At 43.0% G+C, this 17081-nt stretch overlaps 1 protein-coding gene across 2 annotated transcripts in view; it reads left to right on the top strand.

Annotated features, from left to right (window-relative positions):
• The first annotated feature begins 3054 nt into the window (after positions 1-3054).
• The window catches only part of CEP72 (centrosomal protein 72), a 33688-nt gene continuing 19661 nt past the window's right edge, over positions 3055-17081 (top strand). Inside the window, exons 1-4 of one of the 2 annotated variants that reach the window (XM_090276269.1) lie at positions 3055-3156; positions 8858-8985; positions 9949-10141; positions 13962-14070. In XM_090276269.1, coding sequence (XP_090132395.1) covers positions 3075-3156; positions 8858-8985; positions 9949-10141; positions 13962-14070 — 512 coding nt within the window. In that variant the 5' untranslated portion in view covers positions 3055-3074. Of the gene's footprint in view, positions 3157-8857; positions 8986-9948; positions 10146-13961; positions 14071-17081 lie in introns of those variants that run through there. The other variant, XM_090276270.1, reaches the window with a different exon arrangement.

Genomic DNA, 17081 nt, shown 5'->3' with positions numbered 1-17081 from the left:
ATGCATCTGTACAGTATACACTTGATTCAGGGTGTGAGTTAGCCCACAGAGCACTTGGGCTCAATGGTGCCTCACAGGTGACCAAGGGCAGTTCCCGTCACTCAACTGGGAAAGACCCACAGAGTTGGAGCTCTGGCTGTGTGATACCCTGGAAGTTTAAGTGTATGGCTGAGAGCCTGCCTGAGAGTGTGCATTGGTGTTAGTGCATGAACGCATGTGTGAGTTGTCAGTGGGTGTGAAAGATGTGGGTGTGTGGGTTCATCTTCAGGCTCACAGGAGCTCCCTGCCTTTTGTGGGTCTGGTGCAGAAGCACAGGTGAGGCTGTGCTCTAATATGACACTGATTTTCAGTCGAATCGCACCTAGTTGGCTAGTGTTTCCTCATTGGTAAAATAACAGTGCTGGCTTTTCTCATGACACAGAGATGGCAACTTGTAATAGCTAACACATGTTATAGGAGCACATAGGTTCTCCTCGGCCGCTCTGGCTCTGAGGACCTGGGATAAGCTCCTGAGTCTTGGGAAAGGTGGGAAACCACCTGTTTTACAACTCATGGTTTACTCCAGAGCATCTCAAAAGGAACTTCTAAACATCCCACTAGAGTTGTCACCATAAAAAATGTGGAAACAGACAGGTTTAATTCATGGTCTAACATGACCATTAAAAATGACGTTTAATAATGATGTTTAAGAATATTTAGTAACAGTGTTCATAAAAAGAAAAAAAAATTGGTTGGCCGAAAACTCCATTTAGTTTTTTCCATAAAATAAAAGACACATTTTTCATTTTCACCAAAAACTTTGTTGATTTGGATATTTTTAGTATGTCAGCTCTCTCCCACATGGTATAATGTTGATTGCTCTCAATGTCTCATAGAGCATTGTCCAGCAAGAAATCTCTAGCATGAAACTTCACAAACCACTTCCACCTTCAATATTAAAATGGCTACACAAAAACTCACCAATTTTGATGGTATTTTTTTAATGAACACTGATGTGAGAGCTGTCACAGTACAATCTAACAAACTGTTTCAAATGAAGTTAAAGACAACTAAGCACTACTACAGCCATCATTCAGAAAAAAGAAAATGGACTTTTTGGCCAGCCTAGTATGTATTTATGAGAATGCTCAGCATAATATCACACTGTTAAATATACAAAAGTTTGGAAGACATCCATGAAGGAAACATGTCAAAGTGAAAACACTGGTTATCTCTGGGTGGTAAAATGTTTAATCTTTGTTTTCTTCTGAATTTTTTGCCTTTTCTACAATGAATATGCAACACTTCAGTAACAGAAAACATGATTTTCAAAGTTTTTATTAGCCCTTTTCTTACTTTAGAAACACTGGTGCTGTCCCACAGCACATGTGCGGAGGTCTATTCTTCACAGCTCAGCCTCAAAGACTGGGCCACCTGACCTGCAGTGACCGCAGCAGGAGGAAGCAGCAGGTGTTTGTAGTGTAGGCTGTGTCTGACAAGCTACTTGTCTTGGGGTGGGACCCACAGAAGCCTTTTGTTTGCCATTGTTTGCTTCTGAAAAGCAAGGATATTTGTTCACTATTTCTAAGTCTCCTGGTTGCACGAAGTTCCACTCAGCAGAAACCTTGTGTGGTGACCACCACCTGGCCTGGGATATGCTGGAATCACTCCAGTTTTGTAGGAAGGCCATTGCAGAGCAGTATCAGGACAGATTGTGTTAGAGGACAATCTTGACTCAGTGTTCTCCAGTCTCAATACAGTAGTCCCTCTCTATATCGCGGTTCACTTATTGCGGCCTCACTGTATCACGGGATTTTTAAAAATATTATATGTAATTATTTATCGCGGATTTTTCGCTATATTGCGGGATTTTGTGGTACTGTATACATATGTTGTTAAAGTTACATAGGTTTAAGAGTGCAGAATATGTTTAAGAACATAAGTAGTGTTTATAAAAATGAGAAAAAGGTTAATAAGGGAGTGGGAAAGGTTAATAAGGGACTGAGAATGGTTTATAAGTGTGTGGGAAGGGTTTATAAAGCCTTAAAATATATATAAATACTAAAATAAATGTAAGGTTCCTACTTCGCGGATTTTCACCTATGGCGGAGGGTGGTCTAGAACATAATACCCGCGATAAGTGAGGGAATACTGTAAATGACCGCACAGGTGCCCAAGGAGGAGACCTGAGGTTTGAAGCTCAGAGATGGGGCACCCTGCGTAACCCACCCTGTACCCCACCCACCCCTCTACGCCTCCACAACCAGGGCTGTGACATGCCAGGGGACGTTACGAACAAGCTGGTTAAATATGGGGTTAGGGATAGCAGGGGCGCCTCCAGACACCAGGAGTAGGGGTAGGGGTCTCCCAGGGCACCCGCTGGGTGGGGCAGATTCAGACCCGGAATGGGGTTTTCCCTAAATCCTGCAGATCTTAGGGGCTCCTCAAGACGCCCCATAACGGACCCATAGGGACAGACACGCAACCAACCTTCCGGTCAGCGGGTGACCCGCAAGACCGGACAGCAGAGAACTCCGGGAAGTTGAGAACGTGGAAGGATGAGGACGGGCCGCCCCCGAGTGAGCATGGCGGGACAGAATTGCGACTCCACGTGCGGGAATTTCGCCCAGGACGCGGGCAAGGCTGGGGCCGGCGGGGTCCCTACGTGGGACAGGTCACCAGATGGGGCTGGTCTCCACGTGGGGCGGGTCTCCAGGAGAAGCAGAGTCCCTACGCGTAACCGGTCTTTCCCGGGGAAGGCACCGCGCCCAGGAAGCGGCAGCGTCCGAGGGGCAGCATGGACAGAGCAGGATCGGGTCGATAACCCGCTCTCTATGACCCGCTGCAACTCAAACCAACCCTGTGGCCAGAAGGCCGGCCCACCCGGCTTCCCTGCTCCCAAGGTCCCAGCCATTTTCCCCACGGCCTTAGGCCCTCAGCCCCGCCTTTCCGGCCGGGTCCCAGGTCCTGGTCCCGCCCACTTGGAGTCTCCGCCTCGCCCGGTATCCTGGCCCCGCCCCCGCCCTGGGACCGCACCTAGCGGCCCGCGGCTGCCGAACTGCGCAGGCGCGGGCTGAGATTTGCCGTTTGAAAGCATGGCGGCAGTGAGCCCGTTGCTGCTGCTGTGTGAGGACAAGATCCGGGAGAAGAGCGGCCTGGCGCCTCACCAGGACCTGGGTGCGTGGGGGGGGGGGGGGGGCGCGGGTCCCTGGCTGAGAGTTCGAGCTTCCCGCCAGGGGGTCAGGCCAGAAGCGCCGGCACACGGACCGAGCAGTTCCCGAACGATCGTAGTCCTGGGGGGGTGATAGAGTGGGGGTCCCTGGGGGGCCGTGCAGAGGAGGGGGTGAGGAGTGGAGGGCTGGGTGGGGGTCCTGTGTGGGAAAGGGGTGAGATGCGGGGTTGGAGAGTGGGAGGGGGTGAAGTGGGGAGCCTAACTATTGAAGTATAATTGTGAATGTGTTTCTCCATCCACTTAACGTGTTTTGAGGCTGTGCTGTTTGTCACATACTATTTAGGGTTTTTCTGTCTTCTTGTTGGAGCGTCTCTTGTAGCATGTGTAATGTTCTTCTTGACCTTGATAATTTTCTTTGTTGAGATAACTACTTTATCTGATATTAGTGCAGCCACTCCAGCTTTACTTTGATTGGTTTGCAGGTTATATCTTTCCCAATGTATTTACTTTTTAATCTTTTAACCTACCTATATCATTATATTTGAAATTATAGTTTCTTGTTGACTGTGTATATTTCGTTCATTTTAATGTACTGCCAGTCTCTGTCTTTTGTAGTGTGTTTAGACCATTTACACTTAATATAATTATCCATATAGTACGCCTTAACTATGCCATTTTATTATTTGTTTTGTGTTTGTTCTCTTTGGTTGTGTGTGTGTGTGTGTGGTTTCCCATTTCCTGCTTTCCTATGGTTTACTTGAATATTTTTTAGTTTTCCGTTTTGACTTATCTTTTATATTTTTGAGCATATCCCTGTATAGGTTTTTTAGTGGTTGCATTACAAATTATAGTCTACTTGTGTGGACATTTTATCAGCTCAGGTGAAATGGGGAAACCTCACCACCATTTAGGTTTCATTATCGTCCTCCCTTTATATTTTAGTTGCCTTAAATAGTTCCTGTACATACTGTGAGAACTACATTAATGATATGATTTTTTACAGTCATCTAACATTTTAAGTAACTCAGACGGAAACATAATTTACTCACATGTTTATGTATTCCATTATTTTTTTCTTCATTCCTTCTTGTATCTTTATGTTTAAAGAACATTTTTTTAGCAGTTATTTTAGGGTAAGTGTGCTGGTGACACATTCTCTTAGTGTTTCTTTATTTGAGAATATCTTTATTTTGTCAGAAGTCCGGAAGACTGTTTTTGGTAGATAAAGACTTCTGGGCTGAAAATTCTTTTCTTTTATCACTTGAAAAATGTGACATCACTTCCTTCAGGCCTTTGTGGTTTCTGAAGAGTAATCCCTGCCATGTGAGTTGTTTTCCTCTATGGATAATACCCTTTAAGTCTTGTTTTCTCTCTGTTGGTTAGATGGGATAATTTTGGTCAATCTGTCTTTGCATTTACACTTAATTTTTCCTCTGTCATCTCCATTCTGTTATTGAGCTACTCCTGAGATTTCTTTTTCAGTCATTTTTCATTTCCGTAATGTCTCTTTTGTTTCCTTTTTATAGTATTTCTTTGCCACGAGTTACCATTTTTTCATTTGTTCCAGGAGTGTTTGTAGTTGCTCATTGAATTATCTTTATAATAGTCATTTTAAAATTTTTGTTAGATAATTCTGACTATTGTCATCTCAGTGTTTGTGTCATTGATCATTTTTTTCTGATTTGAATTGAGATGGTACTAGTTCTTCTTGGTAATTTTTTATTGTGTCATGGACATTTTCAATGTTAAGTGGTGAGACCCTGCTTTCTGTTTAAATCTCATTACATATTACCGGCCCTGACTGGGTACTGCCTTACTGCTGAGGTGGTAGCCAGGCTCCTGCCGCACTTATGCCCACAAGCCACCTCATTACAGCCAGGCCAGGGCAGTTAAGTCAGGGCCTACTTTCATGGTCCCTGTGCTAGCCACTGTGCAAGGCCAGCTGCACAAGGTGCAATTTTTCCCTTGGTGTTGGGCTGGAGTGGGGCTGATGTTGTCAGGAGCCTGTCTTGCAAGGCTGCCCCTTCCTAGTCTCTTGACTGTGAGCAGCAAGGTTACCCTTATTTTTTGGTCAGTTTCCATTGGCCTTTCTGAGTTAACAGCTTCTTTGGCACTCAGATTGGGGTGTGGGAGACCGAACAAAAAACCCAAACCAACCCACGGCATTCATTGCTTGACCATTTTCTTTTCTTTCTTTTTCTTTTTTTTTTTTTTTTTTGTTACAGTTTATATTCAACATTCTTTTGCATTACTTTCATGTGTACATCACAGTAGTCAGACAGTCATATACTCTACAAAATGCTTCCCTAGGTATTTCCAGTACCCACCTGGCACCATACATAGTTTTTACATTATTGTTGACTATATTCCCTATGCTGTACTGTATATCATGTGACTGTTTTGTAATTACCAATTTGTGCTTAAGCCCTTTGCCTTTTATACCCAGTCCCTCAAACCGCCCCCCTCCCCCCTCTAGCAACCATTAGTTTGTTCTCTGCCATCTACAGTCTGTTTCAATTTTGTTTGTCTAATTCTTTTGTTCTTTAGTATCCACATGTAAGTGAAATCATATGGTATTTGTCTTTCTCTGAGTGACTTATTTCACTCAGCATAATAATCTTTGGGTCCATCCATGCTGTCACAGGTGTTAATATTTCTTTTTTTTTTCTTATGGCTGAGTAATATTCCATTATGTATATGGGGCAGGCAGACTCATGTTTACAGTTCACATGGAAAGAGACATGTAGGTTATGGTTATTACAATAGCTTTATTAACTCAAAAGAATGTTATTCACAACTGTAAATCTACTTTGCCAACCCCTGTATGTACCACAGCTTTTTTAAACACTTGTCTATTAATGGGCACCTGGGTTGCTTCCATATCTTGGCTGTTATAATGAATGCAGCAATGAACATAGGGTGCATATAGTCTTTCGAATTAGGGTTTTGGGTTTTGGGTTTTGGGTATATACCCAGAAGTGGAATCACTGGGTCATAGGCAGTTCCATTTTTAATTTTTTGAGGATCCTCTATACTGTTTTCTGTAATGGCTGCACCAATCTGCATTCCCACCATCAGCACATGAGGGTTCCCTTTCGCCACATCCTCTCCAGCACTTATTTGTTGATTTATTGGTGAAAGCCATTCTGACAGTTGGTATCTCACTGTGGTTTTAATTTGCATTTCTCTGATGATTAGTGATGTTGAGCATCTTTTCATATGTGTGTTGGCCATCTGTATGTTCTTTTTGGAGAAATGTCTATTCAGATCCTCTCCCATTTTTTAAATTGGATTGTTTGTTTTTTTGGCGTTAGTTGTATGAGTTCTTTATAAATTTTGGATATTAATCCCTTATTGGATGTATCATTGGTGAATATGTTCTCCCATTCAGAAGGTTGTCTTTTTTTGCTTTATTGATCATTTCTTTTGCTTTGAAAAAAAAATTTTAGCTTGATGCAGCCCATTTGTTAATTTTTTCTTTTGATTTCTTGCCCGAGGAAATACAGCAGAAAAAATATTACTAAGAGAGCTGTCAGAGATTTTACTGCCTATGTTTTCTTATAGGAATTTTATGGTTTTGAGTTTTACATAGAATCTAATCCATTTTGCGTTTATTCTTGTGTGTGGTGTAAGAAGGTGGTCTAGTTTCTTTATTTTTCTTTATTTTTTATTTTTTGCTTTTATCTGTCCACTTTTCTCAATATCATTTATTGAATAGACAGTCTTTACTCTGTTGTATGTTCTTACCTCCTTTGTCAAGTAATAATTGACCATAGAGGTATGAGTTTAGTTCTGGGCTCTATTCAGCTCATTGATCTGTGTGCCTGTTTTTATGCCAGCACTGCGCTGTTTTAATTACTATGTCCTTATAGTATAGTTTGATACCAGGTAGTGTGATACCTTCAATTTTTTTCTTCTTTCTCAAGGTTGTTATGGCTATTCAGCGTTTTTTGTGGTTCCATATAAATTTTTGGATTATTAGTTCTAGTTCTGTGAAAGACACCATTGGTATTTTGATAGGAATTGCATTGAATCTATAGATTGCTTTGGGTAGTATGGACATTATAATGATGTTAATTCTTCCTCTCCATGAGCAGAATACATGTTTCCATTGATTTGTATCTTCTTCAATGTCTTATAATTTTCCAAGGACATGTCTTTTACCTCCTTGTTTAAATTTATTCCTAGGTATTCTATTATATTTTTTGATGCATTTGTAAATGTGATTGCTTTTTTAAGTTTCCTTTTCTGATAGTTCATTATTGGTGTATAAAAATGCAACTGCCCTGGCCAGGCTGCTCAGTTGGTGGGAGTGTTGTCCCATACACCAAATGGGTGCAGATTCCATCCCCAGTCAGGGCACATACTTAGGCTGTACGAGAGGCAACTGATCAATGTTTCTCTCTCACATCAGTGTGAGAAACTCTCTCTCTCTCTCTCTCTCTCTCCTACTCTCCCTCTCTAAAATCAATAAACATATCCTTGGGTGAGTATTTTTAAAAATGCCACCAATTTCTGAGTATTTATTTTTTTTATCCTGCTACTTTACTGAATTCATTTATCAGTTCTAGTGTGTGTGTGTGTGTGTGTCTAATCTTTAGGGTTCTCAGTATAAAATATTATGTCATCTGCAAATAATGACAATTTTACTTCTTCCTTTCCAATTTGATACCTTTTATTTCTTCTCCTTGTTTGATTGTATGGCTCGGACTGCCATCCAGTACTATGTTGAATAAGAGTGGTGAAAGTGGACATTCCTGTCATGTTTCTATCCTAAGGGAAACACTTAGTTTTTCCCCATTCTGTATTTTATCAGCTGTAGGTTTGCCATATATGGGCTTTATTATGTTGAGATATGTTCTCTCTGTTCCCACTTTGCTGAGAGTTTTTATCATACATAGGTGCTGGATTTTGTCAAATGCTTTTTCTGCATCTGTTGATATGATCATGTGATTGTTATCCTTCATCTTGTTTATGAGGTGTACCACATTAGTTGATCTGCAGATATTGTACCCATCTTCCATCCCAGCAATAAATCTCACTTGATCATGGTGTATGATCTTTTGACCATTTTCTTGACATCCTTAGATAGTTGGTCTTCTGCTCCCCACCCTTCAGAGTTGTCTGGTGTTTGTTTCTGTATTGTTGTCCAGGGTTTTTAGGATGACAGATAGGGAGAATTAGGGTGAAATGTGTCCACCCTATCTTGTCTGGGACTGAAAGCCCATTAACCAGTTTCTTTAACGAAGACTTGTTTTAAAACTTACATATTCCTGGGAAAGTATTGGTGTATTTAGACCCAAACTGTCTTTTTGATTATAACAACTTGTTTTTGTAGCGACATTTATGAAATGGCCTCTTATTGGGTGTGCCGTGCATAGGCATGCAGCGCATAGAGCTCTCACATGTCATGGCATGGAGGGGCCGTCAGCTCAGTAGCGAGCCCTGCACGGAGGCTACATGGCAGTGGGGTGAACTGCCAGGAGTGGAAGCAGGAGCCCAAACAGGAGGACATGCCTGGCGGGTTTTGGTTGGACAGAGAGGCAGTCGGGGTGGAGGCGCAGGCATGGGTTCACAGGCATTACAGAGGTGAGCATAAGCTAAAACTTTAAGTGCAGTTCTTGTCCTTGAGATTATTTCATCTCGCTCTTATGACTATTTTCAATTTAAAAACAAGGTTAAAATCTCATAATTTTCTGTTCTTAGCTGAACTTCAGTCGCTATCTATTCCTGGAACCTACCAAGAAAAGATTACTCACCTAGGAAATTCTTTGATGAATTTAACAGGTCTAAAGTCTTTAGATCTCTCACGCAACTCCTTGGTTAGTCTAGAGGTAAGTTTTAGGTTTGTTTCTTAAAAGAGAATTTATTGCTGTCAATATACATTTATAGTAGAAAGTACATTTCTAATTAAAAATGAAATCTGTTTTGTAACTGTACCTATAACACTTGGATACTGTACACTTGACGATGATTTAAGTGCAAGGTTGTTTTTCTTGCGTTTACTGTGAACTGTGTTTCACATGTGTCACATTAGATCTTTAAACTACTTTGACAGCCAAAAGTCATAGCTCTCTGATGAAGACAGTTGTATCTTTAAAGGAGTAAAATAAGGCCCCAAAGATTAATGTGTATGTGCCCATCCCTCTATCAGCTATACTTTTCTTCAGCCATTTTCTATTTACAGTCTGTGTCTGGGTGGCTGCTGGCCACAAGCGCAGGTTTGTTGCAGTGGGCCTGACCCAGCAGGGGCTTGGTCCTGGTGAGTAAGTAAGAAGTCACCCAGGTGATGGCAAGTGGCTTACATGGAGAGGGGTTCTGGCCAAAGAAAGGTAGGACATCACTGCCCAGGATGGGGAGTCAGGAGTCTGTTCAGAGTCAGAGACGAGTTTCAGTTCAGGCTGCACCCAGTGCTGGCTCATCTCTCAGACCCTCCAAGCCTGAGTTTTCTGATCTGTGAAACGGGGGCAGTGGTAGGGCTCACCCTGTGGGGTTGTGTACACTGGAATGAAGTTGTGTAAATCACTTCACTTGGCACATGCTGGAACATGGTAGATACCCGCTGTCCTCAGTAGTCACAACTGTTGCAAACTTCCCTGAATAGTCATATCACTGTGTGCAGGACAGAAGTTGATTGATGAGAGCACATTTCATCTTTATTCTGTTCCTATAAAACAGTATGTATTCATTAGTAGTGCATTTGTTAAGTTGCTTGATCAGTTTGTGCTGATGGCCCATCGTACTATGTGTTTATTTTTACAAGCATGAGCTCATTTAGCATTTTGTCCTGCTAACAGGGTATTCAGTACCTGGCTGCACTGGAAAGTCTCAATCTCTACTACAACTGTATTTCCTCGCTAGCAGAAGTATTCCGGCTCCACTGCTTGACTGAGCTCATGGAGGTAGACTTCCGACTGAACCCTGTGGTGAAGAATGAATCTGATTACCGCCTCTTTGTTGTGCACATGCTCCCGAATCTCAGGCAGCTGGGTAGGTAAGGTGTGCTCACACCCTGCTCAGTGGAGCCCTGACTAGTGTTTGGTGCTGTCAGATTGCACTGCTGATCTTTCTGAAAAGGAAAGTTACTTTCTACTCAGTTGGCATGAGTCCCTGTATCACAGGATGGGCCTGGTAGGAGAGCTGCCTGGGAAGGTGACAGGAAGCCCATGGCCACAGATAATTGCTGCGGAGGCCAGGAGTACAGGTGTGGGCTGGACTGCTTGGTCTCATTCTGGCTTTGCTTTCTAGCTGTTTTGGGGCACGTTTCTGAACTTCTGGTGCCCTTTTTCTGTGAACGGCCCCTGGGCATCGTCTCAGGCTCAGCTAGATGGCTGGATTCTACTGGATTCGCATCTACCTGGAAAGGTACAGGACTAGAAGCTGATTGTGCCACACCCTCCTACAGGTGACAGGAATGAAAGAGTGAGGTTGTTCTGCTGGTGGGCACAGCCACCATCTGGACTTAGTAACCCACGTCCCTGAAAGAAATGGATCTCTGTGACAGGGTCCCAGGCAGAGCTTGCAAGGCTCCAACTGGACATGTCCAGTTGGGAGGATCACACTCAGGGAAGCCACATTGGTGTCTTCCCACCTGTCTCCCCACCTGGGAGGAGGTGTCTTTGCTGTGAGCAGTTTGGCCAGTGGCACTTCCGATGCTCCCTCATGTTGCACTTCAAGGAACGAGAGCTGGTGCATGAACCCAGGACACACTGACCATGCAGGTCTTGGGAAAGGGAGGGCTTGGGAGCCTTATACCCTTAGTTGTTCTTTGTGAAGGGGGTGGGGGGTAAGTGCTGGTAGCTGTGGTGCAGAAATGTCTGCTTGAAGGGTGTCATCCTGTGCCCCAGTGATCCCAGCATGTCCTCAATCTGCAGGCCCACTCACTTCTTGGCAAGGCTGGGGTTTGACCTAATGAAACCAAAGTGAGACCCACGCCAGGGCAGTACTTGTCAGGGAAGGTATTGCTCTACCACTGTCCATGTGGCCGACACTGAGCAGCAGGCAGGCTGCTGCAAGTGGACATATGCACATCTCAAGGACACGTGTGAGTCAGCGTATCCCCCAGTCCCGTCCCCACTGCCTGGGCCTGGGAGCAGGGCTGCACTGTGTGTGTTAATGACCAACCTCCAAAGGCACACTCTTAAGTCAAACCTACTTATGATTTCAATGTTTCGTTTTAATTTTTAGATATTTGGGAGGAATAAGTACTTCTGCTCTAACATTTGACTCTTAAGTAACTTATAAATAGTTGAATTTGGTTCTTTCAGAAGCATTACAATCCTTATGGGAAATTTTTTGCATTTTTCCATCTTAAGTTATTGCTTTTCCTTTGTCCTGGAAGTTTTAGGTTCAAAATCTTACAATGTTTGTATAGACAGAGGTATAAGAGTCTTTCCACATGGGAAGGATATTTCCAGACATGAAAAAGGAACGTAATTAAAAGTGAGTGTCATTGCAGGATGTGCGTGGTGGTTGTTAGCCTGAATTGGCTGGGAATTTGGACACTTCCGCAGCATGTAGGATGCTGTGGGAAAGATTTTAAATGGAGGGCACTGAGAGACTTGCCAGGTTTTGTGTTCCCCCCGCACGGTTGGGAGCCAGCTCCCAGAGGTTGAGTCCAAAGCCGGATGCTTCAGCCCCACGCCACACGGCACCACGGGTCCCGACCACTCCCAGTCTCTCGCTCTGAGAGCAGCGCGTGGATGCACAGGCCAGGACATGCACCAGCCCTGGGGGTGTGAGCAGCCTTGGACACTGGGGCCTCGCGGAAGGAGCCCCTCGCACAACCAGCTGCAGTGATCTGGCAGTGCACCCCCTCCCCGGGAGGGGGAGGAAGCTGTGGGGGGGGGGGGGGCAATGAAGTTGCCAACTCCACAAGTGTGCACTCCAGAAAGAGAGAGAGCCTGGAGCTGGAGAGATGTAGACCCGTTGGCATAGCAGCCTTGGACTCCAAAAGGACAGATAAGAACGGGGTAGGGCAGGGGATCTCTGGGCATGGATTTGGATTTCAGTCTTTTAGGGAACAAGGGAATTTCTGTGTTTTGCAGACGAGAATGGCTTGGAGCAGAGGAGTCACCTGCTCTCCCAAATTGAGCAACCTGTTAATAAAAACCTTTTTCCTTCCCCACCAGTTGTTGTGCTATGCCTGTGTATGGCAGCAGGCAGCCAAATCCCACATTGTTCTGTAACAAGGAGAGTATAGTTTTGGGGAGAATGAGTTTGCATTTGAGTTTAGCCATATTGAGTTTGAATTTGTAGTGGAATAGTCCAGAGAAATATTCTTAGGGCAAGGGATTTGGAATTGACTCAAAGTGAAGTTAAGGCTCAGCCCTGGCCTGTGTGGCTCAGTTGGAACATTATCCCATAATTGAAGGTCACAGTTTTGATTCCTAGTCAGGACACATACTTAGGTTGTGGGTTCGATTCATGGTCTGGGCACAATGATCTCGGGTCTAGGTGCGTATGGGAGGCATTCAGTCAGTGTTTCTCACATCAGTGTTTTTCTCTCTCCCTTCCTCTCTGAAAAGCAATGAAAAAATGTCCTTGGGTGAGGATTTAAAAAAGTGAAGTTAAGACTCAGTGAGTAGAGTTGTATGTTGTGAGTACAGGAGTGTCCACACCACGAGAGCAGGTGCCACGTCTGGGGAGTGTGGGAAGATCAGAGGCCAGGAGGTCCCAGACCGTGTCCTGTGTCTCGTGTATCAAGGATGGGGAAGAGTGGGCAGGGACAGAATTAGGGAGGGAGTTGTGTCTCAAGGAGCAGCCCCAGGGTACAGATACACTTCAGGATGGTTTTCACAGTTCCTTTGTTTTTCTGCTTTGAAAGTGACTTATTTACTCATTTTTTACGGGTAATTGTGTCCTTTTTGGATTGTGCCACAGGTTAAGTGCTCTTTGGAGAGCAGCTTCGGGCACTTAACCACCGTTTGTCCTGTTAATTCTTTGCTCAAATATGTTGCAAGTTCCACAGCACTTGAATTACCTCCTCTTCAGTACTTCCTGAGGGAAGTCTGGATTTTGCTCAGTAGAGGCCTCTGAGGCCCAGGGCACATATTTTGTGGCAGTTTAAACTTATCTCTGTTTCCCAGTCCTGAGAATCTAAGGACGCAAACGCTAGGGCTAGGATGTCCTCTCTTGAGCATGTTCAGGATTCTCACCCATGGAGATTCTCAGGTGTGTTCAGTGTGATTCAAGAACCACATGCAGCACCCAAAATGTACTTTTAAAAAAGGGGGCCCAGCCCTGTCCAGGTCACTCAGTTGGTTGGAGCATTATCCCGTATATCAGAAAGTTGTGGGTACAATCCCTGGTCCGGGCATATACCTAGGTTGTGGTTCAACCCCTGGTTGGGGCATGTATGGGAAGCAGTTGATTGATGTTTTTTCTCTCATTAATGTTTCTCTCCCCCTCCACTCTAAAACCAAATATATCCTCAGGTGAGGATAAAAAAAGGAAGAAGAAGGGAGCCCCGTGTGTGAACTTGTATGTGAATTTCTTTTCCTGCAGCAACAGCCTGCCTCCAAAGTGGTCTCTGAGGTGTGAGCTTTGTGGGAGCAGGGTCGCTCTTTTGGAGTCAGCACTCAGCATCTCTGAGAAACCAAGTGTAGCCCCCAAAGCCCAGCATCCCTTTATTGGGTCTGTTCAGTGCTAATGAGGGACACTAGCAGGGTCAGCCCAGAGTGGACAGAAGATCTGGAACAAGTGGTGGCAGCACTGGTCATGTGTAGTGTGCTGCAGGGGTTGATGGGATGCCTGAAGGTGTACCTGCTTCATGGTGTCATTTGCTAGTTTCTCGGGATTTTCTCCCTAGATGACCGCCCAGTGAGAGAGAGCGAGCGGAAAGCATCCCAGCTGCATTTTGCTTCAGACGAATCACTCGACTCCACACACAGCTTACCTGCTTTTTGCAGAGTTGGAAGGTATGAATGTGAGCGGTATTTGTGGAAGGAAGATGCTCAGGCTTGTCTGTCCATGGAATGTTTAACTAAAAGATACAAAGCACTGTGTTAACTAAAAGATGTAAATGTTTTTATGTACTGGTTGCCACCTAAAGGGCAGACATGCGGAAAAAGAGGGAAGGAGAAGCACCCGGATGCCAACTGGGACTCACAGAAACAGTGAGATGGAGTCTCTCTCTGTTGTCCACATTTTCTTCTTCTTCTCTTTCTTTAAAGTACTTACTGTACATCATACACTATTTTCACACTTTTTAAAAAATATTTATTTTCAGAGAAAGGGGAAGGGAGGGAGAAAGGGAGAGAAACATCACTGTGTGGCTACCTCTTGAGCACCTCCAACTGGGGACCTGGCCTGCAACCCAGGCATGTGCCCTGACTGGGAATCGAACCAGCGACCCTTTGGTTTGCAGGCCGGCATTCAGTCCACTGAGCCACACCAGCCAGGGCATGTTTAACTTTATATCATCAGGGTCAATAGTATTTAAATGTTCTGAAGCCATAAAGAGTCTTCATACATTGTGTATGGTTTGATTCTAAAAGCAAGTCAGTCAGCTGTTTACATTCCTTGTAATGTGTTGGGATTATGTACTGCTTCTTGTACACCATTTTGTTTTGTCTGAAGCTTTTAATAGTTTTCTTTTTCTTGTATTATATGCCTTAGCTTATTTATAAATTCTTCTAATGTAGAGGTTGGCCAGCTATTCTTGTAAAGGGCTGGAGAGTGAATATTTTGAGCTCTGTGGACCATATGATCTCTGTCTCAACTTCTAAACTCTGCCTGTGTTGTGTGAAAGCAGCCACAGGCAATAAATACTTCAAGGAGTAACTGTGTCCCAGTAGAACTTTATTTTAAAAAACAGGCAGTGGGGCAGATTTGACCTGGATCCTATACTTTACCAACTTCTCTTCTAATGTCTTAAGATCAGTTTCAAATCCTTGGGATCTCCTGTTCCCACAGATGTCACCCCTATAGACCCCTTTCTCTAACTTCCCTATTTCAAACCAGACTATGTAGACAACTGTACTTGGTACCCTGTACAATGGTCTGAATGTTAGTGCCTCCCCCACCCCAAATTCATATGTTGAAATTTTTATTGGCATTTTATATGATTCCATTTTCTTTCCTTTCTTAGCATATCAGTTGTACTTATATTTTCACTTTTTTAAGTGGTTGCCCTAGAATATACAATATACGTTTACAAACAATTCAAGTCCCCTTTCAAATAACATTGTACAGCTTCACAAATAGTGCAAGTACTTTAAGTGCTCCTAATTCCTCCTGTCCTTTGTATCATTGCTGTCATTCATTTCCCTTATACATAAGCATATATATATATATATATATATTTTTTTTTTTTATATATATATATATACACATATAGTGTGTATATATACATTCATGGGCATACATAATTGAATACACTGTTGCTATTATTTCAAATAAACTGTTAGATTAATTAAGAATGAGAAAAGCATGCACTGACTGGCATGGTTCAGTAGGTTGGCACATTGTCCCATACACTACAAGGTTGTGGGTTCAATTCCTGGTCAGGGCACATACCTAGGTTGCAGGTTGGATCCCCAGTTGGGGTCCATATGGGAGGCAACCAATTGATGTTTCTCTCTCTCTCTCTCTTTCTTCTCTCTCTAGCTCTCTCTCCCTCCCTCTCTCTAAAATGAATAAACATTTTAAAAATTAAAAAAAATTTTTTAAAGAATAAGGAAAATAAGTTTTTATATTACCTTCACTAATTTCTTCTCTAATGCTCTTCCTTTCTTTATGTAGATTTGAGTTTCTGATTTATTCTCCTTCTCTCTAAAAAAATTCTTTTAACATTTCTTACAAGGCAGGTCTACTGGTGACAAATTCCATCAATTTTTGTTTAAGAAAGTATTTCTTCTTTATTTTTGAAGGATAATTTTGCAGAATACCAGATGCTAGGTTGGTAGGTTTTTTTCCTCTTCTATGTCTGGTTTTCTCATGTATCCCACAATTCTTGAGTATTCAGGATCGGGGGGCAGTCCTTTTTTCTCTTTGCTTTTCAGTTTTGAAAGTTTCTGTTGATTTATCCTGAAGCTCAGAGATTGTTGCCTCAGCCATGTTCAGTCTACTAAGGCTTTCTTCATTTCTGTTACTGAGTTTTAATCTCTGGTATTTCTTTTTGATTCTTTCTTAGAATTTCCATCTTTACCATCTATTCTTGTATAGTATCTACTTTTTCCATTAGAGCCCTTAGCATTATTATTCATAATTGTTTTAAATCCTAGTCTGATAATTTTAGCATTTCTGCCATATCTGTGTCTGGTTCTACTGCTTCCTCTTCTTTTTCAGGGTTGTTTTAGCTATTTGGAGTCCCCAGAGATTCCAAGTGTATTTCAGGGTGGGTTTTTCTATTTCTGCAAATACATCATTGGGATTTGGATAGGGACTGCACTTTGGATAGTATTGACTTTTTAACAATGGTATGTCTTCCAGTCCATGAACTTGGAGTGTGTTTCAATTTATTTATGTCTTTTAAAATTACTTTTAGAAATGTTCTATGGCATACCTGCCCTTGATAATCTCAAGACTGAATTACCACAGAGTTTAGAGTTCAAAGGATCTAATAGATGATCTGGTGCAATCTCCTTATTATTCAGAAGTGACAGTGGAGGCCAGAAGAGGCTGAAATGTGTCAAATATTAGGTTTCTGTGGGCAAACCCAGGAAGAGAACTCAGGTGCCCTGCTTTCTGCAGGGATCTGGAAAACTTTCAGTAGGAGAAAATAATGAATGTTATTGACCTTTCAATTTTATGATCAGTTGTCACAAAATCAATATTCATGATTATGAGGATTGAGGATTATTTCCAAGAGTGATTCCTTAAGTTGCCTTTTGGAAAATAAGGTCCTCTTTGAGTGTGCTCACCTTCTTATGGAGGCTTGCCATTGGGAGGGAGCTCATCTTCTAAAACACCTGATATTTTAGTCACT

This window comes from Furipterus horrens, unplaced genomic scaffold (assembly GCF_987537825.1).
Source record: "Furipterus horrens unplaced genomic scaffold, mFurHor1.1.pri manual_scaffold_5, whole genome shotgun sequence".
In the NCBI taxonomy this organism is placed as follows: domain Eukaryota; kingdom Metazoa; phylum Chordata; class Mammalia; order Chiroptera; family Furipteridae; genus Furipterus; species Furipterus horrens.
The sequence above is the reverse complement of the archived record's forward strand: the minus strand, read 5'-3'. Positions and strand labels throughout refer to the sequence as shown.